Genomic DNA, 26,001 nt, shown 5'->3' on the forward strand with positions numbered 1-26,001 from the left:
CATCTGCGCGCCTGATTGTATGTCTTTACATCGAAAAAGTAGCATTTACCCATCGTCTATTGTCCTATTTCCTGTTCTCTGAGTCCGAATGTTCAAAAGAACCGATTCGCTGAAATGAATTTTGGGTCGGGACTTTAGGCTACATGTATTATAGTTATTATAGTCCTCAAGTTGTAACAGTTTGGCAGAACATTCACATGAAAGCTATGGAGTTTATTTTGTACTATGCTGATGAGTTATGATCTATAAATAAACCAAGACATGCCATCAAAAGTCATCGCTTGCCAAATTAATATCCCAGAACAAGACACGTGCAAGAATGTGAATTGTGAGGGAGGTGCGTGCGCGAGATGCTCTATAAATGGCAGTCACGAACTTCAGGTGCAAAACCAAAGATTTCGCAGCTCTCTTGTGTTGTTTTCGGAAAAACCATTTGTGACCACAAATGTCACGTCCAGTTCTTCCTGCAGTTGTTTGACAGTAATTCTGGTGAGGACATGAAACGCGTGACAGACATTGCTCTCGTTCTGATCTTCGCCTGTATCGTGCAGCATTTCGCACAGGTGAACAGCCTGAGAGATAGAGGAAGGAGAGCGCAGACAGATGGGAAGGGGAAGAGAACAGGTCAGCGGAATGAAAGTGGCCTGAAAGGGAGATTCTCGCTGAAGGACGGAACTCGGTGTTCGTGGCGCGCGGTGCGCGGCGATGATGCGTTTGTATTGGGAGTCACGTGTAAAAACGGGGCAAAGACTTTCGGCTGCGAATATGTAGCGAAGCCCACAGCATGTCAACAATACGCATCCAATACCAAAGCCTACTGGAAACAGATCTCCCGTTCTCTGAAAAAGCAGAGGAGACTGTGTGGCGACTCTACGGCGATGGTCAAAGCCGGTATGTGCCGGAGCGCGCCCGCGGAAGCGCACTTCAGACTGAAGGACACGCGGCCCTCCTCCAGAGCCCCGTTACCGACAACCGCGGGGAATAATCACTGTCCTGAGAGGATCGAGAGGCTGAGAGTGGCCGAAGAAAAATGCAGCAGCGCCTGGTCTTCACTGTGTACATTCGTCTTCTTGATGCTTGAGAATGATGAATGCTCGTGATTGACTTTGAAAATACTTTTTCAAGGCAATTTTTATATTATATTAATTTCTGAATTAAATTAATATCTTGCACAGTTATTTTTTCCTTTTTTGTGATTCATTATTAGCACTTTAAATGAACTTTACATAAATATGGCCATCATCCCAAAAAAAAAACAACAAGTTCATACCAAGATACGCATAGCCACCATACATAGCCTACCATGACACAGTGTAGGCTATTTACATTTTTGTTTGCGTAATATGAAAGCAATATGTTAACAGATATTGGAGAGAGAAAAAAATCAGTGGTTCTTCTGAAACTGTCCGCACAAGAAAATAAAACCTGAGATCACCTGTGGGGAGATGGGCTCCACAAGATAAAATGTCTAAAGAAACATACTAAATAATGTCTTGTTAAACAATGTCTAAATAATAAACAAAAATGTGTAAATGTTTTTTTTTTTTTTTTTTTTTTAAATATCAAAATTCAATAAAGTCCCCACCATGACAGAAAAAAACTAAATGTGTATTTGTATGTTTGTGTCGAGACACATGGTTGAAATGGAAATGAAATGGATATTGGTGTTTGTAATTGTACTGAGTTATCTCTGGAACAAAATGGCTTTTTTTTTTAGTTTTTTTTATTATCATTATTTTATTTTCTCTATTTGCCTATCTCTTATCTTTACTTGAATAGGAATGTTCATCACAGTTTGGAAAGGTTGTTCCAAGCATGGAAACTGGCAAGTGTAGAACTTGATGCTTTGCTCTTACCTAATCCTATTGATGGAGGTATTTAAATCAGTGTGTGTGTGTGTGTGTGTGTGTGTGGGAGAGAGAGAGAGAGAGAGAGAGAGAGAGAGAGAGAGTAAAATTCTATGTGCAAAGTAGGGTTATTATTGTTTACCATAATCATAAAAAATATATTTAAAAACGAAATAAAATTGAAGTAAAATAAATGATAACTGGAAATAAAAAATAAACTAAAATAATTAAAATTTTATAATCTAAAACTAATAAATGAACATTTAATTTACAGTATATAAATTTAAAATACATATAAAAAATTAATTTAGCTGCATCTTGTAGCTTTATCTCAGGTGAAGAGTGGTTGTTTGTTCTTGCGTGTATTTTCAAGTATAGAAACACTGAATGACTTTAGTGGTTTAAACCCAGATTAATTACTCCAACAGGGATCATTTCATTCCAGTTGAAACCATGTGCTTCTTTCCTACGAGTCATTACAAGAATTCTTGGAAATGGTTATTCTGCAAATTCCAATGGGTGATCAAATGCATAGAGCCCATGTTAACTGAAAGTTTAGAGCTGTACAGATGTCAAGACAACATGAACATTAAAAGCCTAAATTAGGCTTAATATTATCGCTAGCTATGATTTTTATGATTGTTTGGCATAATTACTGTTATTGCACCTGGAAATGCTTCATTTTGTTATATTACAGTTTGCTTTTACAGTTTTACTGTTTCTTACGAACGAACCCATCTGAATATGTTCTATGAAAGCAATAAATTACTGTTTTGAAGCTTCACATATAAACATATTTCAGGATGTGGCTCTCTCTACAACACAAGTGGTCAGTCATGAACCAAACCATTCAATCACTCAAAACTGATTTTAGCATCTTGTGGGTTTTTGGTCATACCAGAAATTAAATACACTCACACATGTTGTGGCCTCTCCTTTCCAAAAACAACATTCCCATCAAAATTATGAACACATTCAGAATCCATTATTGCAGTTTGTTGATGTTTTCAATCTGTCATTTAGAGAAAATCAACAGAAACATTTCTGGACTTCTAACTTGCAAGAACGATAACTCAAGAAATAAGACAGTTTTAATATAGATAGAGGTAAAAATTGTAAAGTTTGCGCACATAAAAGAGCAGAGGGAAAATCTAGTGGAGTACAAATGCACCCAAAGCTGCATGGTTTTGCCCAGGGATAAGCCTACAACGGGTATTCACATGAAGAATTAATTTGCCTGTATATAGTTCCCATATAAATACTTGTTGCGTGACATTTAAGAATGAAAGAATAACAATTACTTAGATTTCAGTTCTTTGCTCTTTTCATCTATTAATGAAGGTGTGGTGCTTACTTAAGTGTAGGATGCCATGCCAAGCGCTTTCTTCTCCCACTGAGATTAATTCAAACAATGCTCTCATGTAACCTCTCAAGGGGATCCTTTACTTCCTGGTGGGACCTGTAGAGTGTGGTTTCATGAAGGGTTAACATATGGCCTGATTGCACACCCAGACATTCTGAATACTGATTGGCTAAAATAATGACCTTAATAAATTCCATCCTGGAAATAATGGAGTCCTCAGTATAGAAATTAGGGGCTTTGTGCTGAAAATGCCAGCTTTGGGATTTAGTAAAGAGATTTAGAGCTTGTATCCACACACGCACATTCCACATAGCACACATAATAAAAGAATGCGATCTTATAAGAGTCTCAACATCATTGTAGCTCATACTGAGTTGAGACTGTACACTGCACAAGTAAAACAAAACATATAACAGTCACCTCAACTAATATAAATAAAATAATAAATCTTATTTTAATACCTCAGGAATGCATTTATTATCAGGTTGTGTATGAAAGGTTTCAGTCTTGCTGAAGTAAAATATCTGAGGCAAACCAATTGACCCCACATAATATCATCAAGCCTAATGAAAGACTTAAAAGACTAGATTTCCCAGTGGGCAATTGATGTAGAAAAGACATTAAACTGACGTCAAAAAACAGGTCAAATATGCAAATCACACTGACGTCAAAACCTTGACATGATGTTGATTTGATGTAAATTGAATGTCCACCACACTGGCCTATCATTAAACCAGTTTCAGTGTGAAAAGGATTTCAGGATTAACTTCCTATTGTCACTGGAAGAAATTGCCATCCAAACTGAATTTAAAATGATTTTACAGTATCTTGATAAAATCTTGACTAATATTTGATGTCAAATTGATATCAAGGTGTCCCCTGGATTAAGTGAAAATTACTTATTACATTTCCAAAACACGCGCTACAAAATAAGAAGTATGGAACATTTTTGTAAAAAAGCTGTCATACTTTGTGTTCAGATTATGAAATCAAATAAAAAGTTACATGTTTGTTTTGTTGTGTGTGCGTGTGTGTGTGTGTGCGCACATTTTTGTGACAAATGAGGACATAAATTTGTATAATGACACATGTATGACCGGTATTACAAGGTGAAGGTGACTTTTCAGGACATTGACCCATGTCCCCACTTTTCAAAACGCTTATAAATCATAGAGAGTGAGGTTTTTTGGGGGAAAGTTGAAATGCAGAAAGTCTCCTGTGAGGGCTAAGTTTAGGTGTAGGGTAGGTATAGGGCAATAGCACATACAGTTTGTACAGTATAAAAACCATTACGCCTATGGGATGTCCCCACTTTTCACAAAAACAAACGTGTTTTTGTGTGTGTGTGTGAGCCTGTTCCCATGGAAGGGTCATTTATCTTGTTAACTCTCTTGCTTATCCATTCACTAATTTCCATTTGTCTGAATGAAGCTGTTGTAAGTTTAACTTTAGCAGAAAAATATTTTAGAATGATAATATTAATTCAGGAGGAAATCATCTCAAGAAAAACTGCACTAAATGGGTCAAAATATGCTGAGGGAGAATATAAGATTTGTTAGAGCAATACTGCCATCTAGTGTAAAAAATTATTATTTTGGTCAACAGAAACAAAACGAGGAACTGCATATGACTTTACAAAACATCAATATGGTCCATAACATTTTATTTTCAAAGACTTCACATGATTTTGAAACAATACATCAACCAAAACAATTCATTAACCAGTCTGAAACCATTCTGTTAAAGAATAAGTCCACAAACATCACACCAAAACCATTACAGAATACCCTCATATTCGCCAACACTAAAACTACTTAGTCAAACCATAAAACATAAAAGACATAAAAATAAACACAAGTGCACAAGAAAGCTGAAGATAATATAAGGACTTAAACTGATGTAAATAATTAGCACTTTTATTTCTAATCATTACCACCACACAAGTAGAGGAGGGCCTTCTGGTAATCTCCTTCAGTGTCCCCCTAAAATAAGGGCAAAAACAATGCTTAGATTTATTGGTGTTTGTGACAAAGTGTGTGTTTGCATAACTTGCCTGTATGGTGCTGTAGAGTGAGTCTCCATACTTCTTCTTGTAATTCGCTCTGACATCCAACATATCCCGTTCACTTCTGGACACCATGATCCTTATGAGAGTCTCATCATCAGTGCCAGCATGCTGTAAATCAACAAAACAATAATGTGTGAAATCAGTTTTTTCATTATCATTCAGACCAACACATTCATTTAATAAACAGGCCACGAGTTGTTTTTATTTTTCCACTTGGACTGTCAGCATTTGATAATCCAAAATGAGCAGCAAATTATCCAATTCATGATCAAGAGGAAAAAACAGATGAGAATCTTAATGAAATAAGCCTTCATACCCGCATAGACTCTCGAACGGATTCGGCAAAATAAGCAGGCACACTTTTTGCGCACTTAACTAAAGGGGGGAGAGAGAGAAACATCAGTTTTACACTTCAGTTAAAGGGATAGTGTCATTATTTACAAACTTATTTAGTATGCTGTTAATCTATTATATCAGTTAATCATCATAGAGTGATGGTTCAGTCCGTCCAGATAGCAAATTACAACAGGGATTTCCGTACCCACAGCCAGCAGCAGTGCTTCCAGGTTCCCAGTGCACTCATCTTTTATGCTCTCTTCAATGTCACAGCCGGCAATCTTTTTGTAGGCATCAAACACTGAAATAGGGACACCGAAGCCATTAGATGGCCCTTCAAGGCAGTTCTGAACACATCAAAAGGCTTTGAACACACAAGCGTGCACCTTTTCTCAGGTGTTCGGCGCTCCTGTTGCCGAGTATGTTGATGAACTTGTCCTCGTCCGTGCCGAATTTCTCCTCTCCAGCAGCAAACAGCTCCTGAAACACGATCAATGAACAAGGTTCGCAACTTAAACCTGAGGATCCAGTTACGTCTTTTCCATGTTTACATCAACATACAGCTAGTTGTGAATCACAAAAGGAGATATTAAGCACAATGTCCAAGCATCTGTGTTAAGTGGATAGCGATTTACACTACCAAGGTCCCGAAAGGAAAAGATAGCACCATAAAAGCTCAAACAAAACATATTGTTTTAGAAGACTTGTAATAAAGTGAATAAGTCATAGACTACTTTTATGATACTTTTATGGAGCTTTTTGTCTTTTTTGGAGCATAACTCAACATCCACTTTACATGGAAAATAGATGCTTTGATATTCTACCTAGCGTCTCCTTTAGTGTTTCACAGGGGAAAAAAGACTATATTAAATTAATAAATAAATGCAAAATGAAAATTACACTTTTTTTTGAGGAACACAGTGCTTTAACATTGTTTTAACTGTTCCTAGACATTTTTCTTTATTCAACAGAATAAGTCATACAATTTTGGAATGGTGTGAAGAGTAAATGTTTTATATTAAGGGTAAACTGTCTCTTTAAGAAATTCATAGTACTTTATCAAGGTGCTTAATCACTCATGACTATGAACTTTACCTTTGCATCTTTCTCCACTCTGCTCTCATCCACTCCCTCCTCCCTGTTTCCCTGAGTGTAGGAACAGAAACATAACCAAGGTCAGAGAACGTCACAGAAACATCAGCCCTTCTCCATCACCGCAAATATGCTGAGAGAGGGCGTAGAATTTTCCCTAACCTGGTAAACTCCAATATTGAATTACCCACACTTTACCCCTGAGAACCATTTAATCTTCTCAACAACATTAACTCAAGAGCTGTTTTAATTACTTAAGGATGACTTCACTGGTGCTCGTGTTATCATTCCAAGAGGAAGCTGCTCTGTTTCATCTCTCAACCTTTTTTAGTATCCTCTCCCATCTCTTGCCCTAATCATCACATTGACTGAAGTTGTACTGGTAATATAGTAATGACAGATATATCATGACAATAGTTATTTTTCCTATAACATATATTAGAACATGTACATTTCTGATAATCCAGTGAATTAAATATTAAAAAAATTAAAAGTACTAAATAATTTATTTGACTTTTTACCTCATTTGATTACTTCGTTTATTTTAAATGCTGCACAAAATCAAAGATGATTATAATTATTCATTCATACTTCATTCTACTTTTTTATGCACTCTTACTTGTGCTCCTTTATTTTTGATTTCCTTTTAAACTGCCATTTCTTTACCTGTGCAAGGATCACCAGCAGCCTCTGGTAATGTCCTGAAGTATCACCCATGATGTCTTTTTCCAGCTTGCTTCCATATTCTAGGTCAAGACACATGAGACGGGATCTATTGACAGTTCACACTTATCTTGACAATTGCTGCTTATTGGGCCAATTGGATTAGTTTAATGGGAAGGGATCAGTTTTAACAGTGATGCCTTGCAGAGATTTGTACTCCATATGGCCTGTTTGTTTGCAATATGGCGACTTTGAAGAAGGGAAACCCACAGTTTTACAAAAAACTGACCCTTACCAATTGAAATTAATTGTTTGGAGTGTTCAAAGTAAATATAAATAGACACGGGGCCTCATTTATAAAATGTTGTGCAGAAACCATCTTAAAATTGATCCTTCAATCATGTCTCAAATAAGCATACAGGTGATTCATAAAATGAACGTACGTACAGAAAACGCACGTACGCATCTCTTTCAGATGTGAAATCTCTGAATCGTAAATGATCTTGAACTTGCACGCAAATAAATGGTTTCAGCTCTCTGCTTGTAAACGACTCCTAATGTCATTAACATGTAAAAGATCGCCAGTCATCATCCAAATTCTTTCATTTAGAACAGTGAGCTGCAAGAACAGCGTACATTTCCAAAAACCTGCAGTACTCGAACAAGAAAAAGAGCGTACATCTGCTCAGACCCTGACGTGGCGCTAAGCGTTTTTCCACGTCAAAGACAGTTTTTACAAATATGAGCGCTGGCGTGGATTTAAACGTACGCACACTCTTAAGATCAAATCTGAGCGTACGCACACTTTATAAATGAGGCCCATGATCATGTATCAACCTTGCTTGCAATAGTGGGATATTTTCATGTCAGCTGTACCCTGTGCCTGCATGATAAATGTTACCTTTCTTATAAGCTTTGGCGATATTTTTCATTTCATCACATGTCCTGGATGCCAGGATCTCAATTAAAACTCCATCCTCTGTACCCACTCCCTGTAAGAAAATAAACAATTAAAAAGATAACCATCCTGAGATGAGATAGGCTCAAGTTTATCATAATGGAAAAGCATTTTCATAACAATGTGTTTTTTATTCTTTCTTTTTCTAGTTTTTAATTATATCCCATAGACGATGGAAATGTTTGATGTCACCTTGATGGCCTTATGGAGTTCATGTGCATCATATAATATGGATGGATACATGAGGGCCACGATGAGATCCTCTAACTTCCCACCAAGCTCTGACCGTAGGTCTTTCACTAGATCCTGAGAACATGAGTCAAGAGACAGAAGAAAATATATTGCCCATTAAACTGAAGATGTGAAACTCATTAGCATTTTAACATTGTTTTAGACGTTCATCATGACGGCACTGAATTATATCAACATCAATAAGAGGTTGTGTGCAAAACAACAGCTCAAAATGAATATATTGATGTATTGCTATTGATGCACAGCAGTGCTTCTAAGTAATTGAATGGAAAAACAATCATGTTTAAATACCTTTTGTCTTCATTTTGAACAGCATTTTTATTGTGTTATCAATTTCAGAAGAAGATGTACTTAAAGTTAAAAGACATTTTTTACATAATTTAGATTCAACAAACTATTTATTCCTGGTCTGACACTAGATAATAATGTAATTTGCTCACCTTGCTAAAAGCCTTTTTATAGGCTGCTTTTATTTCCTGTCTCTGGGCATTACTGCGAGCTGCCAGTAACATGAGGATGACATCTTCATCAGTGCCTGAAAATAAAGGATTATAGAAGAGGGTGAAAGTAAGATATAGTGTAAGAGTGAGCTGAAGATGTTTTTCTTTAGTCCACTGATCAGTATAATTTGCTAACAGCAATTACTATAGTTACCACTATGTTCTGGCTAATTATGATTGCTAATTATGGAAGAAAAAACATCTAGATCTTAACAAAGAGAGGTGAACTCTCTTAAAGGTCTGACTGAAACTTACCGATCCCTTTCATGGCCTTGCGCAAAACTTCTGCATCATGCTTTGCATTAAAGTTCACAAAGGGTTTCACACTTCCTCGGGTTGCCTGAAGAAAATACAAAACCAAAATGAACCAAAATCATAATATAATATAAAGTAGGCCCTTACTGGTTGCCAGATATATTCTCACATAAGAAAAGTCGGCAGCATTATAAAGTATGCAGGGCAAAATATTTGTTTTATATTGAACCAAAAGCACAAAACCAGGTTTTGGTATTTGCAGACTGAATAGGAAAATGTCAAACAAAAATAATTAACATGCATAATCATTCAAAGCACTAAAAAACATGTGGAGCAGGTGAATTCTGAATGGATTATTCAGCGCAGGTGTTTGAGAATATGAGAAACATCAACCTCATTTATTAAACTCATTACCATGTGTAAATATTGAATATATATTTAGCAGACAGATATGAACCAATGACAGTGGAAACTGTTTGCAATAATTGTGCTCTCAGTCTAGATGACCTTTCAAAGGCTGAAAGCATCCATTTCCACATTTCTTGTTTACATTGCGATTGTATCTTTCTGGTAACCCTTTAAAACCTCTGTAAACACTATATACACACAGAGTAACTGTAATCAATACATGACTGATTAAAGATAGACCAAGATTGCGGTTCAGGTTAATGGCAGTGCTGCGGTGAAGAATGAGATAAGGTATAGGGTTTGGGTTTAGGGTTCAAGTTCAGGTTGAAAGTTAGGGATCAGTTAACCCCGAGAGCTTTGGTCAAATTTGATACCAAAAGCAGTAGCATTAATCTTTCCTTGCTCTTATGATTTCTATAATAAAGTGCTATGACAACACACATACAGGTGCATCTCAATAAATAAGAATGTTGTGAAAAAGTTCACTTTTTCTTGTAAGTTATTTCAAAAAGTGAAACTTTCATATATTTTACATTCATTGCATGTAAAGTAAAACATTTCAAAAGTTTTTTGTTTTAATTTTGATGATTAGAGCTTACAGCTGAAGAAAGTCAAAAATCAGTATCTCAAAATATTAGAATATTTACATTTGAGTTTCAATTAATGACCATCCATACAGTATAAATTCCGGGTATCTCTTGTTCTTTGAAACCACAATAATGGAGAAGACTGCTGACTCGGCAATGGTCCAGAAGATGAACATTGACGCCCTCCACAAAGAGGGTAAGTCACAGAGGGTCATTCCTGAAAGGTGTGGCTGTTTACAGAGTGCTGTATCAAAGCATATTAAATGCAAAGTTGACTGGAAGGAATAATTTGGGTAGGAAAGGGTACACAAGCAACAGGGATGACTGCAAGCTTGAGAATATTGTCAAGCAAAGCTGATTCAAACACTGAGGAGTGGACTGAAGCTGGAGTCAGTGCATCAAGAGTCACCACGCTCAGACATCTTCAGGACATGGGCTATCAAGCCACTTCTGAACCAGGAACAACGTCAGAAGCATCTTACCTGGGCTGTGGAGAAAATGAACTGGACTGTTGCTCAGTGGTCCAAAGTGGTCCTCTTTTGAGATGAAAGTAAATTTAAAAAAAGATCCCAGAGTCTGGAGAAAGAGTGGAGAGGCACAGAATCCATGTTGCTTGAAGTCCAGTGTGAAGTTTCCACAGTCAGTGATGATTTGGGCTGCCATGTCATCTGCTGGTGTTGGTCCACTGTTTTTTCTGAAGTCCACAGTCAATGCAGCCATCTACCAGGACATTTTAGAGCACTTCATGCTTTCTTCTGCTGACAAGCTTTATGGAGATGCTGATTTCATTTTCCAGCAGGACTTGGCACCTGCCAACACTGCCAAAGGTACCAAAAGCTGGTTCAATGACCATGGTGTTACTGTGCTTGATTGGCCAGCAAATTTGCCTGACCTGAACCCCATAGAGAATCTAGAGACACCAGACCCAACAATGCAGATGACCTGAAGGCCGCTATCAAAGCAACCTGGGCTTCCATTACACCTCAGCAGTGCCACAAACTGATCACCTCCATGCCACGCCGAATTGAGGCAGTAATTAAAGCAAACGTGCATATACAGTAAATGAACATACTTTCCAGTAGGCCAACAATTTTTTTATTGGTCTTATGAAGTATTCTAATTTGTTGAGATAGTGAATTGGTGGGCTTTTGTTAAATGTCAGCCTAAATCATCACAATTAAAAGAACCAAAGACTTAAACTACTTCAGTCTGTGTGCATTTAATTTATTTAAAATATGAGTTTCACAATTTGAGTTGAATTACTGAAATAAATTAACTTTTCTACGACATTCTAATTTATTGAGATGCACCTGTATATCTTAAAATTATGTCACCTTGAAAAAGAGCCTGTGTCATAGCATTAAACTTTTAAGAAACAACACACGATATGCCAGCCCAAGCATGGCTAATCCTTGTAGATGTACTACAGTATAAACTATGGGTGTTTGCTTGGTCCAGTTCGGTGGGTTTCCTCAGTCTGATCTGATATCATCTGCTGTAATCCAATCATCCATCACCTTCACCATCATGGTGACTTAACGGTCACCATGCCAACATAGATCTATAACTTAACCCTTGAATTCTAATTTATGGGAATTCATTTATGTGGAAACTGCCCCTGTTATTTATTTATTTTTTGTTTATTTATTTATTTATTATACTAATGATTTTTGCCGTTACAATAATACTTGTATTTGTATACTTCTAGTTAAACCATTAGTTAAACTGATTTAAAACAAACGTTTTAAGCTTAGAGTTAAGCCAGCAAAACATGACACAAGTCAAAGACCCAAATTTGCCCAATAAAACTCATCATAAACTAAAATATTAATATTAATATTAATACAAATAATTATACAAATGCAGCTCAACTCTTACCATTTGTACAGGTACAGGCAGCACTGTGTGCAGATCTGGAAAAGAAAAAAAAAAGAGTACATAAAGTTATCATTATCAGACCAGTTCAGCAGTAACTGAAACTCATTACGTTGTGATGCGAAATTGCACGTTCTAGAATCCACAGTAGCTAAATGACTTTAAGACTGTACATAAATTATTCCTGTCATTTACTCACTTAAGCTACCCCGTTACAATACGTTATCTATTCAGGACAGCAAACATACGTAGCCTACCTGTTGCTGTATGCAGTCACCTGTGCGCGAGAGGTCAGACTTCTGGCGCGTGTCAACAGTCGGAGAAGTTGTAGTAGCTGGATGAAGGACACGCCCTCAAAACCAGCTGTCAATCATATTGACTGACGTGGAGAACAGAGTAAAACGAAGACGATGGATGTAGCTGTAGGCTTTATATTCGGTGTCCTTGTGTTGGTGAATTTATATTTCTAATCGTTTAGTAGTCAAAATGGTTTAAATTATTGTTATTCAAAATAAGTAAATAGTTATAGAGAATACCATGAGATGCGTAGATCTGTTTGAAACTCTTTTACAGCAAAACTCCAAATGTCCACATGTTGCCAAATTTGGGCACTTTTATCTATGTTTTATATAGCCCTACAGTGCCCTCCATAAGTATTGGAACGGTAAAGACAAAATTGCTCTGTTGGCTGTGGAGTCAAGACATTTACAAATATGATTAAAAGATGAATACGAGACCAAACTACAGAATGTCACATTTTATTATTAGCCGTTTCAACACATACATGTTTGACCAAATAAAAAGAACAGCACTTTTAGAGTTCATACCACTCATTGATGTGAGCATAAGTATTGGGACAGTTGAACATAAGGCAGATATAAAAGATTAAAAGCTATTATTTAGTTGCAGATCCCTTGCACACAATCACAGCAGTGAGTCTGTGACCCATAGACATCACCAGACTCTTGGTCTCATCCTTTGAAATACTTTCCTCAGCCTTTAATGCAGCCAGTTCCAAATTGTTGTTTGTTTTGGGGAGTTTCTGCCTTTACTCTCCTCTTCAGCTGGTGAAATTCATGTTCAATTTGACTTGGGCAATCTAAGACTTTCCATTTCTTTGCCCTTATACATTCCTTGACTGAACTGGCAGGGTGTTTTGGGTCATTGTCCTGATGCAATATGAAGCACTTCCTAATGAATCTGGTGGCATTTTCTTGACTATTGGTAGGCAAGATGGTTTTGTACCCTTCCAAATTCATTCTGCTACTGTCATCATACATTAAGTCATCAGTAAAGTTGAGGGGGCCTGTTCCAGAGGCAGCCATGCATGCCCATGCCATGACACCACCTCCGCCATGCTTTACAGATGAGGCTGTATGCTTGGGATCATTTGCAGTTCCCTTTTTTTCTCTACATTTTTGCTTTCCTGTCACTTAGATAAAGGTTCATCTTTGTCTCATCGGTCCATAAACACAGTTCCAAAACTCTTCTGGCTCACCTTTGTGCTTTTTTGCAGACTCTAATCTTGCCTTTCTATTTTTGGTGCTGGTCACAGGTTTGCATCTTGCTGTGTAGCATCTGTAATTCTGTGTCAAAGTCTCCTGAGGACAGTAGATTGTCAGAGCATCACCCCAGCTTTCTGGAAGTTGTTGGTGATTTTACAGACATGTCTTTTAGGGTTCATTTTCACAGCTTTTATGATTTGTCTGTCATCAACTGCTGTTGTTTTCTCAGCCGATCAGGTCGTTGTTGGTTGCTAGTGTCGCTGGTGGTTTCCAAACTCTTGATTTCTCTATGCCCTTTGTTTTTGCTATAGCTCTGATTGACTTCCTCTTTTCTTTTAGCATCCAAATTGCTTGCTTTTCTCTCAAAGTCAGCTCCCTCATCTTCATCCTGGTTTGTGTGTGTCATCATCGAATGCAAGATTCAGAAGTAATGAATATAACTGATACGACACATTCCCTGCTTTTAATATCTGAAGAATTAATGCAACAGGACACAGCTGATCACTTAGAAAGACCTGTGAGGCAACTGTTCCAATACTTATGCTCACATCAGATGAGATGAAACTCTAAAAGTGCTGAACATCTTGCTGGTAAAACATCTGTGTGTTGAATCACCCAATAATAAAATGTGACATCTTGTATGTGTTCCAATGTGTTTGGAGGGCATGACTCCTATGTTTTGGATAATTTCATAGCTATCAAAATAGTTAAGGCTATGTAATAAAATAGCAATAAACAAATATGTAATTTTTGCATACTTTGACAAAATTATAGCTAGTGTACTTTAATGCAACTGTATAAGTTGTTTGTGTGCAAAAATAAATATATTATAAATGTTTTCTTTAGATGAAGTTCAGGTGATGTTTGCTCAGCTTTGAACATAATCAATAGTTTGAATATTATTAATTATAGAAGCATCAGGCTTTGACAGAAGTAATAACCAGAACACGGAGAACCTCTCTCCGAATACTGATTGATGGGCAATAAAGTGTATTGCTTTGGCCTTCCTTAAAGAATTATGTTTTGTTTAGAGCCTTGATATGCTTATTTTATTTATGTGATTTATACACCACTTCAACACAGCAAAATAAAACTTATTTTTCTGTTTTAAGGTAATGCGTAAATAAACCATGCTCATTGCTTGCCAGGCAAGAGAGAGCCAAGAATATTAAGATTAATAATAATTATCAATCAAGTACTAATGTGTCAGTGGCTGAAGTGCACTAAAGTTCACTAAACTACATGTAAGGACCCCTCATCAAATAGAAGAACCCTGCTGTTTGTTTTGCTAAATTGCTCGAGTATGTAGTGTGGTGTGAATTAAATTTTCTCACTTGCCTCAGGCACATAAACACACACAACGTGAATGGTTTAATAAAAGCAACAGAGTTGACTTCATTGTTATTCAAGGCTGATGATGTTTTACTAGCCCAGTGACATAATGCTGGAGAGAAGAGTGAATGCCGAGTTCTTGTTATTGTTGGCATTTAAGAACAGACTCTCACGTGTTCTTTATACAGAATAACATATTAATTCTCCACTGAATCATGTGATCTGACGAGTGTTTATGAGTCAGAGCTCGTTGTCAATCATGTAATCGTATCTCTTGCCCTTCCATATATATAAAAAGGAGAGAAATATTTTTCTACACATGAAATATGAAAGCAAATAGACATAATTATGACGATATATTTTCTGTATGTGTATTGTATGCAGCTCATGGTATTTTTTTATAGCAATAAAGAATGTTTATGACTAATATTAGCAGTGTAGCGTTATTAAACATACAAACAGTGCATGTGTCTGCTTATTATAGAATCAAAATCAACTATAAATCACAATCAGAAGTCATTACAAGCATTCGATGATGGTTTAAAGTGGGTAAGCAAATACATTAATAAATTAAGTACATTTTCAAGTGTAGCTTGATGCTAATTGTACTTCTAATTATATTTTAGGATGTAGCCTATTCTTGTAAGCATTATATATATCTTGTGTTTCTGGTGTAGAACCAAACTTTGTTTATCATAATTTAGATGTTAAATCCGTATACACGGATACATATCTGAGGAAAAATGTATTGTTGGCCTTTTAGTGTGCCAAAGAAAAGACAATAAAGGACTACTAAAAGAAAGGCAAGAAAGCAGAGTAAAAAAAAGGCACACTTTTTTTGTTATCAGCGTACTTTACACCACAAACATTATGTCTGAACATTAAACATTGACTGTGACAGGTCTCCATTGTTAGTTAGCAATTCCTAAAGGAATTCAAGGTTGCATTATCTTTTTTCCATTAAGACATTTTCTCAATATGCAACATGATTGATTGCACTCTTTTATTCATAAATATCCCTCTTCATGCCAAAAACAAACAGTAGAAAAAAATCTATTCCTGCCCTGAAACTAATTAGCAGACATATCTGACTGACTTTTTAATTAATCTGTCTGTCTCTGTGTGTGTGTGTGTGTGTGTGTGTGTGTGTGTGTGTGTGTGTGTGATTTTGTGTGAGTGAATAGTATTGGCTTTACAAACTAATATATGTTGAAGTAATGTTATTGAAAAAAGTCAATAATCTATTTTTTACAAAGAACTGATGTCAGAATAACATTTTTTATCAGTAAAAGAAAACACGGGTTTCCTAAACAGAATGTGTCTGCTGAAACATGTAAAGCATCTGCCATACCATAGATGAGTCAGTAAATACATCTCACATTTCCGTTGCAAAGCTTTAAAAGTCCTCAATACAGTTTTTCATTCTTTCATCCATCCCAGGCACAGTATTTGCTGTCACGTCTTTCATTATCCAGCAGCTTCAGAAATCAGAGCTGTATGCAAATCCTCCAAAAGTCTCTTTTTTCATCTTTATCCATGATGTTTCTCTCTCAGGACACACGATGTCTGCGGGAGCCCAGATGTGCCTGAAGGGTACTATTGCCTACAGAGTTCCTGAGCTGTTTCAGCAGCATCCACAGAAGAAGTCCCATCAGAACCAGCAATGCTGTGAAGAGCCCCACATACACACTTATGTTCCAGCCCCATCCCGCTGTAAGAGGCAAGGAGGTGGATGTCACCAGGAACCTCCTCGGGGAGGGCATCAGTTGCAATAAAATTGCATAAATCTACTGCAGCTCTTTACAGATTCCTGAGATCAAGCAGTGTGACGGTTCATTCACTTGCTGTGTAAGATTTATCCATGACAGGTGCTCTTCATGTCCTTCTGTCATTAAATCTTTATAATCCAAAAGGAAGCATGCTGTGTTTCTTTGGTGTTGTGCAAAATGAGAACGATGCTTGAAGTCCTCTCTGCAACTGCGCCCCCTCCTACTGTTGTTGAGTCACATCCACACCCCTTCATCAACTCCTGTGTGTGTGACCAAAATGTCCCCACAAAATAAAACCTAAAATGGCCATTAAATATGTAATCTAATAATGAAAATCAATGTTTATATGTTTGAAAAACATCAACAAAGGATCAATATGGTTTCTTAAGCCATGCCTTTGGTCTGTTTGCAGGTTTTCAATGGGTTTTGGACACTTTCAGCTGAACACCAACCTGGCTTGACCAGTCTGGGATACCAGCTACACCTAAAACCAGACAAAAATGTATTATTTTTTTTAATAAATAAAAGGTATTATTAAGAAAAGGAATGTCTTTTCAGCAGAGCTCTTACTCAAAGTTGTTGTTGGCATATGCTTCAATAAAAAGATGGACAAAATAAAAATTAGAACTAAATACCTGAGCTGGAATAGCCTAATTAATTAATTAAATAACTATTACCTAAATAACCTAAACCTAAATAACTCAGGTTTTCATTATGTAATACAATTTAAATATTCAATGGGGATGCAGTTCAGATGCTTTATAGATAGATAGATAGATAGATAGATAGATAGATAGATAGATAGATAGATAGATAGATAGATAGATAGATAGATAGATAGATAGATAGATAGATAGATTTTTTAAATACAGTATTTTCAGTCTTTTGAACGAATCTTATTACGTTAGCTGTTGCCATGGTAACCAGAGATGGTTTGGGTGGCTGACAAACATGGCGCTGTTGAGGAAACGTGTTAGCTGCAAACAAAAAGGCGTTTGCTGCTGCTGTACTTAGCCGGCGTATTATTTTTGTCCGCGAAGGGAAGCATATCGTTTGGATAAATGTCTATGAAAAGGCGGTATAGTTTTTATTAACCTACATGTTAACATGACGTGAATCGTCTTGTAAAGCGGACCAACTGACAGAGCTAACGTTAGCCACTTCATCTGCAGCAGAATCAGCCACTAACCAACTAATCCGCAGGATAATCCATTCGGCTGTGAGGACTAGCCAGGACCGCTGTGTTATATGTCCATCAGAAAAGCTCGAAAAATATATTTATTTTTCAAAGTACTGTCTTGGGGAATGAATAACAGAGAACTGTAACTGGAGCATCTTAAAATATCAACGCTAAATAGAAAACGGTTCAAGTTAACTTAACCTGTGACAATTCAAAAGGACAAACAAACGAGATGGAATTGAATTTAAACCACGTTGATTATCTCCAGGTAAGCTCTCAACATCTCTGTATGTATTTGTACAATTGCTGTGATTTACAGTGGCAAATGGGCTCTTGGTTATTTAAAATGCAGATAGATAGATAAATAGCACACTTGTAAGGCCTGTGGCTGAGACATTTAGGAATCTTAAATATTATTAATTATCAGAAAGAAATTTACTAATGGCCATGTCATCTTTGTTTTCTCAGGTTGGAGTGACATCTCAAAAAACCATGAAACTTCTCCCAACTGTGGGGCGAAAAACAACTCAAAAGGTATATCTTTAACCATTTTAAAAGAATATTCCAGGTTTAGCGTGAATCAAGATTATCAAGACCATCTGTTTACAGAAAACAATTACTACCATACATCATATAACACGAATAACATTACTCATTCCTCACAGTGCTGACAGTTATGCAAAAAACTACATTAAATGAAAAGTAATTCCACTGAACATGGAATATTCTTTTAACAGGAAAGTCAATCTTAAAACTTACTATGAAGTCTATGAAATCAGGTATTAATGTCTGTAACAGAAATGTATAGTCTTATAAACTTTCCATAGTTTCAAGGGCTTAATGGCGTTTCTGCTGTAGACTATTTTAGGGGCTTACTTTGTAAAACAAGGGTGCTTAGAGATTAGATCCCACTCACGAAAGAGCATGTGACATGTCCTATTTATTTGAGCATGTGCTTGACATTTCTCCCACTAAATTAAACAGGGAAGAAGCATTTGTCTATAAGCAACCTGATGGCATTTTCTCATTTCAGGTGGCTGTTGCAGATCATGATGGTGTTGTGACTTGTTTTGGAATGAAAAAAGGGGAGGCTGTGGTATGTATCAGCTAGCATTCAAAAGTTTGGGTCAGTAAGATGTTGAAAGAAATTAACACTTTAATTGAGCAAGGATGCATCAAATTGATTAAAAGTGACAATAAAGACATTTACGATGTTATAAAATATTTCTGTTTCAAATAATAAATGCTGTTCTTTTGAACCCTCTATAAATCAAAAAAATCTTGAGGAAAAAAAAAATCTCATTATCCACGAAAATTTTAAGCAGCACAACTGTTTTCAACATTGATAATTATAAGAAATATTTCTTGAGTACCAAAAAAACCAACAAAAAAAAATTGTTCTCATTGGGAGAATAAATGTATGTCTTTTTTGTCAGCCTGTGTTCAAATCGCTCCCAGGACAGAAGATCTCCAGACTTGAGCTTGGAGGGGCTTTGGGAACCCCACAGGAAAAGTTCTTTGTGAGCTTGGGCTCTGAAGTGAGGGGATATACTAAAAAGGGCAAACAGTTTCTTACATTTGAAGCCAACCTAACAGAGAGCATAAATGCCATGTGAGATCTGCTTCTTGTTATTCAGACTCTTTCAACTTTGTGTATTTCCATATTAATGACTAGCACATTTGATAATGCATGTAATAGATTGTAATTTTTGGATGCTTCACTTCTGTTTGTGCCTTGTTTTCCCACAGGCATGTTTCAGGGGCGGATCTGTTTGTGTGTGCCAGTTACATTTATAACCATTACTGTGACTGCAAGGATCAGGACTACTACCTGTCAGGAGACAAGATCAATGACGTCCTGTGTTTACCTGTGGAGACTGTGGGCCGCATTGTGCCCATCCTGGCTTGCCAGGACAGAGTACTTCGAGTATTGCAGGTAGTCTAACACAACCTTCAGTCATGTTGGCCTCCCTTTATCTGTCCCTTGTTACATAATTATACTTTAGCAATCACTGGTACTCATTATATCTATTACTTGGTGGCCATATCCAATACTTGATGCTCAAGTCCACAGTCATCCTATACTTTATGCTCCATCAGGGCTCCGACCTTCAGTTTGATGTAGAAGTTCCTGGACCTCCAACTGTTCTGGAACTTCTCAACAGAGATGGTGGTATGTGCTAAAAATCTGTTAATTCATTTTAGTGTGAAAACACGTAATGGTTGAGTCTGATCATTTGATAATGCATGAAATCTTGCTTTTCAGGAAAGGGTGGTGAGGAAATTCTTTATGGAACAGCTGATGGGAAAATAGGTCTTGTGCAGATTGCTAAATCTGGACCTATTACTAGTTGGGAACTGGATAATGAGAAGAAAAAAGGAGGTAGGAATTAGATTGTGAGAAGCTATTACATATAAAAAATACAAGCCATGCTAATTGCTTGTATTGGTCTTTTCAAGGTGTGCTTTGTATTGATACCTTTGACATTGTTGGTGATGGTGTGAAGGACATCCTGGTGGGAAGGGATGATGGGACTGTGGAGGTCTACGGGTTGGACAGTTCAAATGAGCCAACACTGCGTTTTGAGAATGTGAGTGTCACATATAAATGATAAGTGATACATGTAACATGTATCCATTAAGTAAAACCTTGACTCAAATTACATTCTGCTACACTACGCTTGTGATAATTGTCTTTACAAGGTTTTGTCTGAGAGTGTCACATCGATCCAGGGTGGCTGCATTGGAAAGGAAATGTATGATGAAGTTCTTACAACAACTTACACAGGTTAGCTGTGACTGTTAGATAAAAGAATTTTACTGTGTGGTTGATGTCAGTGTACAGTTTATCATTCACCTGTCTGGTTTCCAGGATGGGTGTCAGGTCTCACCACAGAGCCTCAGCAGATGGTAGCAGGCCCAGGGGATGAGATCAAGATGAGCCGGGAGACCCAGGGGAAGGTGGCTGCACTCAGGTACTACACATCCGGCTGAACAATGAATCTAAAACAGCAAAGATCTGTTTACGAAACTGGCCTAGATTTAGAAACACCTTCTGACATGCCTAGTTTGGTCGTGCATGTGTTTGTACAGGGCAGAGCTAGAGCAGTTGCAGGTGAAAGTGTTGCAGGGGAGAGAAAAATACCAGCAGAGCTCTCAGTCCAGCACGGCTGTGTCCGCTGTGCCAGTCTTTAGCATCAATGACAAATTCACATTGTGCCAGGATGATGCCAGCTACAGCCTCACACTAGAAGTGCAGACTGCCATTGACAACTTGCTCCTACAGGTGGGTGAAATACAAAAATTCACCTTGCTTTTATTTATATAAACTACTGTTCAAAAGTTGGGGGTTGGTAAGATTTTTTTAGCATTTTCTCTTTGGCTCACCAAGCCTGCATTTGTTTGATAAAAAATACAGTAAAGGCAAAAGTATTGTGAAATATTACTACAATTTTAAAATCACTGTTTTCTGTTGGCAAAGGTGAATTTTCAGCAGCCATTATTTCAGGCTTCAGTGTCACGTGATCCTTCAGAAATCATTCTAATATGCTGATTTTGTGCTCAATAAGTATTAATATACCAACCTTGAAAACAGCTGTTCTCCTTAATATTTTTATGGAAACTGACACAATTTTTTGAGGATTCTTTAATTATTCAAAAGAACTGCATTTTTCCCCCAAATTTGTAACAATGTAAAAACAGTTTTGACTTGCTTTTGATTAGATTAATGCATCCATCCTGAATAAAAGTATTGATTTCTTTCAACAAAATCTTTCGAGTGTTAGTTTATGTTACAATTTACTTAAAGGTGTGCTTGATTAGTTTACTAGAAGAAATACTTGATTGCATGGTAACAGTAACAACATTATTTAATGGGTCCTTTTAATATGTCTGGAATGTTGTATTGACCAATCAGCATTCAGAACTGAAACTATCAATTTGAATTAAAGATGTTTTGTAATCAAAGTTCTTCTGATCTTCGCTAATTCAGAATCATTTTTACATGTAATTTCAGCATTGTAAGACTGAAATTTCCTTACATTTGCTTACATATTGATTTTGTCTCTGACAGAGTGATGTTCCCATTGACCTGCTGGATGTCGATAAGAACTCAGCAGTGGTCAGCTTCAGTGAATGTGATTCAGAGGTAATGCACCTGTGTGCCACATCATTAAGCTTACTTAATGACCACATCACATGTGTTTGCAAAACTGTCTTTGTTTGTTCATCTAACCCCACAGTCAAATGGGAACTTCCTCCTCGCCACCTACAGGTGCCAAGCAAATACCACTAGGCTTGAACTGAAGGTTTGTGTCTGGATTTTTTTTCAGTGTAATAACATACATTTGAATTTTCTTTAAATTGCAAGGTAGGCAATATTTGAGCAGTTGTCCTGAATTTGCTCTAAGGTCAGGTCTATAGAGGGTCAGTATGGCACCCTTCAGGCTTACGTGACTCCAAGGCTTCAGCCCAAAACCTGCCAGGTTCGACAATACCAGATCAAACCACTTTCCCTCCACCAAAGGACACACGCAATCGATCAGGAGCGGTGAGCTTAGAGACATGCAGTGCTTATGAATTCTTACCATGCATTTGTTCTGCCAGCTAAACATTCTCTCTTCATGACTAGGCCCATGAACACGTTGAGACTGACAGGACAGTTCAGTTTTGCAGAGATCCATTCCTGGGTTGTGTTCTGTCTGCCTGAGGTCCCAGAGAAAACCCCGGCAGGAGACAGCATCACATTCTACTTTCAGAACACTTTCTTGGGCACACAGCTAGAAGCCACCTATTGGTGAGGCCTAACTGTTCAGTATCCAAATAAACCACTTCTAGTTGATTGCATTATTAGAGGAAGCGTTGTAATCAATCTTTATCATTTTTTTTAATGTGTTCTAGTAAAGGTGAGGCAAACTTCAAATCAGACAACATTTCTACCATATCCATACTAAAGGATGTTTTGTCCAAAGAGGCCACTAAGCGAAAAATCAATCTGAATATATCCTATGGTAAGTTCGCAAAGTGATCTTTTAACTGATGTATGTGGTCTAGTAAATGAGATTATTCGCTTGGTTAATCCAATCACAAGTGGTCAATGGAGATGCATTTGGGTTGCATAAGGATACTAGCTGTAACTGGCAATCTGTCTTGGCTGACCACTTGTGATTGGATCACCTGAGATGGATGTTAATACCAGATTACAGTGATCTCAATTCTTCAGGCATCAAGTATGATTAATATGTGTTTGTTGTGTTGATTGTTATGTTGGTTTCAGAGGTGAATGAGGACTCTGTGAGCCATACTCTTCGAATGATTCATCCCAAGCTAGAGTATCAGTTGATTTTGGCCCGAAAAGTTCAGCTTATTGATGCTTTAAAGGTAAAACATAAAAAATTTTTTTTTAAAAACCCTACTAAAAAAAACAGGCCTGCTGAGTGTGTGTATTTATGTATTGCATACAGGAGCTGCAGGTGCATGAGGGGAATGCAGATTTTCTGATTCCAGAGTATCGCAGTATACTGGATGAATCTACCCTGCTCTTAGAAGAATATAAGAAACAACCAGCTCACTTAGAAAGATTGTATGGTGAGTGAATCCAGAGGAGCAAAGGAGATGGTGTTTTACAATATATTTTTCATATTTTGTTAAATTATTTACATGTATTGCAGATTTCTATATTATATATGTACAGTGGGGGAAATAAGTATTCAACACTTGAACAGATTTTTTATTAAACACATTTCCAGTGCAGCAATTCGACAGATGTTGGTATTAACTCAAGAAATCTACACAGAGAAAAAATATTGAATATTACAATCCATAAAAAAGTTATATTTAATGAAGTGAACTAAGAGAAGAAAAAAGTATTGAACACAGAAAGAAAAAGCAGTACACCAAGGCAAGACAAAGCAGCTGATTTTACTAATTAGTTCAACCTCCTATTTGTGCAAATTAGAATCAGCCAGGTTATTGCAGGTTAATCAGTTAGAAAAAGCCTTACCCACCTCTGAATGCAAGTATACAAACATCTCATGATGGGTAGAGGCAAAGAGCTGTCCCAAGACCTTCGCAACAAGATTGTTGTGCTGCATAAAAATGTTAGTGGTTACAGACGGATTTCACAACTCCTAAATGTTCCTGTAAGCACCATTGGGTCTATTATACGCAAATGTAAAGAAAAAAACTCCACCATCAACCTGCCACGCAAAGGAGCTACTCGAAAGATTTCTGATCAGGGAGTCAGAAGGTTAATCAGAAGAGTAATCCAAGAGTCAAGGACCACTCGGAAAGAGCTACAGAGAGACTTGGAAGCAGCAGGTACAGTTGTCACAGAGAAAACTATAGGCAATGCACTCCACCACCACGGCCTCCATGCACGCTCACCTCAGAAGGCTCCATTTTTGAAGAAAAGGCATGTTGAAGCTCGTTTGATGTTTGCTACAAAACATTTGGACAACCCTGTGAATTACTGGGAGAATGTAGTCTGGTCAGACAAGACGAAAATTGAACTTTTTGGCAATGATACCACACGCCATGTTTGGAGGAGAAATGCCTCTGCGTATGACCCTAAAAATACCATACCAAAAGTGAAGTTTGGAGGTGGAAGCATCATGGTATGGGGCTGTTTTTCTTCTCATGGTACTGGCAGAATCCATGTTATTGAAGGAAAGATGACTGGAGCCATGTACCGGGAAATTCTTGAGGTGAATCTGTTACCATCCGCCAGGATGATGAGGATGAGACATGGATGGACATTCCAGCAGGACAATGATCCAAAACGTACTGCAAAGGAGACTCGGAATTGGTTCCAGAAGAAGAAAATAAAGTTGTTGGAATGGCCCAGTCAATCACCAGACTTAAACCCAATAGACAATCTATGGAAGATCAAGATTCACAAGAGGGCCCTGCGGAACATTGAAGATTTGAAGAATGGACCAAAATCCCACCTGCGCACTGTGAACGATTAGTTTGTTCATACAAGAAGCATGAAGCTGTTATTGCAAACAAAGGCTTTTTCCACCAAGTATTAAGTATAATCTCAGTTAGTGTGTTCAATATGTTTTTCCTGTGTCATTTCACTTTATTACACACAACTTTTTTTATGGATTGTAATATTCAACATATTTCTTGAGTTAATACCAACATCTGGTCAAAATTTTATGTGAATTGCTGCACTGGAAATGTTTAATAAAAAATGTGTTCCAGTGTTGAATGCTTATTTCCCCACTGTGTATCCATATGAAGTCTTTACAAAAGAATTATGAGTAAACAAACCATTTTGTTTTCTTGCAGGTATGATCACTGATCTGTTCATCGACAAGTTCAAATTTAAAGGACAAAATGTCAAAACTAAAGTTTCACAGCTACTTGCAATTTTGAACAACTATGAACTTGATTCATTGATGGAATTTTTCAGTGAAGCTTAATGGAATGTAAAATTAAAGCTCTTTTTAGGAATGTATTTTGTGATTTTTTTTTTTGGGCAATAAACATTTGGTATTCTATAGGAGCTGTTTGTACCATTAAAGATTCAAATTAAAATGTTCAGTGTAATAAACAAAAAGCATTTGTGACTGCAGTTGTTTTATATATTTTTTAGATCTCTCATCCATTGTCTAGTTGCATTTCTACAGAAATAAACATTTTCATGAAAAAGTCTGTCTGTTTTGTTTGTCTTTCAGTCAGGACATATATTCAATTAAACATATTTTGAGACTTTTTTATTTTTATTTAATTAAAAAAAACTCAAATGGTGTGGTTTTTATGTCAGTAGTATGAGAAATTATTTGCTATGATAGTTATTACTTGCTCAAATAGTAGAAATAGTGCACATAAATACGTAGAAATTATTAATATTCAAAATTATTTTTGTTGGTTTATTTTCAGTATTTTTCTTTAATACTGCCTGGGCAGAACAGTTCACCAAATGTAAGATTTACCCCTGTATATTTATATACTTGTAACTATTGAGTTTGCATATAATGTATAAACGTGCCAGCATGAACTTAAA

General features: G+C 36.9%; 3 protein-coding genes across 5 annotated transcripts; 2 read left to right on the forward strand and 1 right to left on the reverse strand.

Moving 5' to 3' along the window:
* The first annotated feature begins 391 nt into the window (after positions 1–391).
* fgfbp1a (fibroblast growth factor binding protein 1a) lies at positions 392–1,587 on the forward strand. The gene has a single exon (XM_079391167.1). The coding sequence runs from the start codon at positions 498–500 to the stop codon at positions 1,098–1,100; it is 603 nt and encodes a 200-aa protein (XP_079247293.1). The 5' UTR covers positions 392–497; the 3' UTR covers positions 1,101–1,587.
* Positions 1,588–4,844: 3,257 nt separating this feature from the next.
* On the reverse strand, positions 4,845–12,526 carry LOC306853471 (annexin A5-like). 2 transcript variants are annotated; one of them, XM_079390912.1, is made up of 13 exons: positions 12,462–12,526; positions 12,208–12,242; positions 9,335–9,419; positions 9,020–9,114; positions 8,520–8,633; positions 8,271–8,361; positions 7,373–7,452; positions 6,710–6,760; positions 6,001–6,094; positions 5,820–5,915; positions 5,595–5,653; positions 5,264–5,386; positions 4,845–5,192 (listed from the first exon to the last, which is right to left on the reverse strand). In XM_079390912.1, exons 2-13 carry the CDS (start codon positions 12,208–12,210, stop codon positions 5,133–5,135), a joined length of 951 nt encoding a protein of 316 aa, XP_079247038.1. In that variant the 5' UTR covers positions 12,211–12,242; positions 12,462–12,526; the 3' UTR covers positions 4,845–5,132. The 2 variants fall into 2 exon arrangements, with proteins under 2 accessions (XP_079247038.1, XP_079247037.1); XM_079390911.1 differs by having other exon boundaries at positions 4,858–5,386.
* A 5,036-nt stretch (positions 12,527–17,562) lies between these two features.
* Positions 17,563–25,649, forward strand: bbs7 (Bardet-Biedl syndrome 7). Of its 2 annotated transcripts, none has more exons than XM_079390053.1 (19): positions 17,563–18,258; positions 18,459–18,524; positions 19,024–19,086; positions 19,427–19,602; positions 19,740–19,926; positions 20,091–20,163; positions 20,257–20,373; positions 20,451–20,581; positions 20,694–20,778; positions 20,863–20,965; positions 21,084–21,276; positions 22,063–22,137; positions 22,232–22,297; positions 22,400–22,539; positions 22,621–22,785; positions 22,890–22,999; positions 23,266–23,369; positions 23,453–23,576; positions 25,284–25,649. In XM_079390053.1, exons 1-19 carry the CDS (start codon positions 18,223–18,225, stop codon positions 25,415–25,417), a joined length of 2,148 nt encoding a protein of 715 aa, XP_079246179.1. In that variant the 5' UTR covers positions 17,563–18,222; the 3' UTR covers positions 25,418–25,649. The 2 variants fall into 2 exon arrangements, with proteins under 2 accessions (XP_079246179.1, XP_079246180.1); XM_079390054.1 differs by having other exon boundaries at positions 17,736–18,258; positions 19,449–19,602.
* Positions 25,650–26,001: the final 352 nt, after the last annotated feature.

This window comes from Barbus barbus (genome assembly GCF_936440315.1).
Source record: "Barbus barbus genome assembly, chromosome: 33".
NCBI lineage: Eukaryota > Metazoa > Chordata > Actinopteri > Cypriniformes > Cyprinidae > Barbus > Barbus barbus.

What these genes read in the sequence shown, in the direction of transcription:
- fgfbp1a (XM_079391167.1), top strand. Translation starts at nt 498, where the DNA reads ATGAAACGCGTGACAGACATTGCTCTCGTTCTGATCTTCGCCTGTATC.
- LOC306853471 (XM_079390911.1), bottom strand. An exon ending in CGCCAAAGCTTATAAGAAAG is followed by an intron (nt 7,453 to 8,270) that starts GTAACATTTATC and finishes GTCTTGACCTAG; the next exon opens with AATATGGAAGCAAGCTGGAA. An exon ending in GAGTGGAGAAAGATGCAAAG is followed by an intron (nt 6,095 to 6,709) that starts GTAAAGTTCATA and finishes ATCGTGTTTCAG; the next exon opens with GAGCTGTTTGCTGCTGGAGA.
- bbs7 (XM_079390053.1), top strand. Translation starts at nt 18,223, where the DNA reads ATGGAATTGAATTTAAACCACGTTGATTATCTCCAG. An exon ending in TCTTACAACAACTTACACAG is followed by an intron (nt 20,779 to 20,862) that starts GTTAGCTGTGAC and finishes TCTGGTTTCCAG; the next exon opens with GATGGGTGTCAGGTCTCACC. An exon ending in CCACTAGGCTTGAACTGAAG is followed by an intron (nt 22,298 to 22,399) that starts GTTTGTGTCTGG and finishes ATTTGCTCTAAG; the next exon opens with GTCAGGTCTATAGAGGGTCA.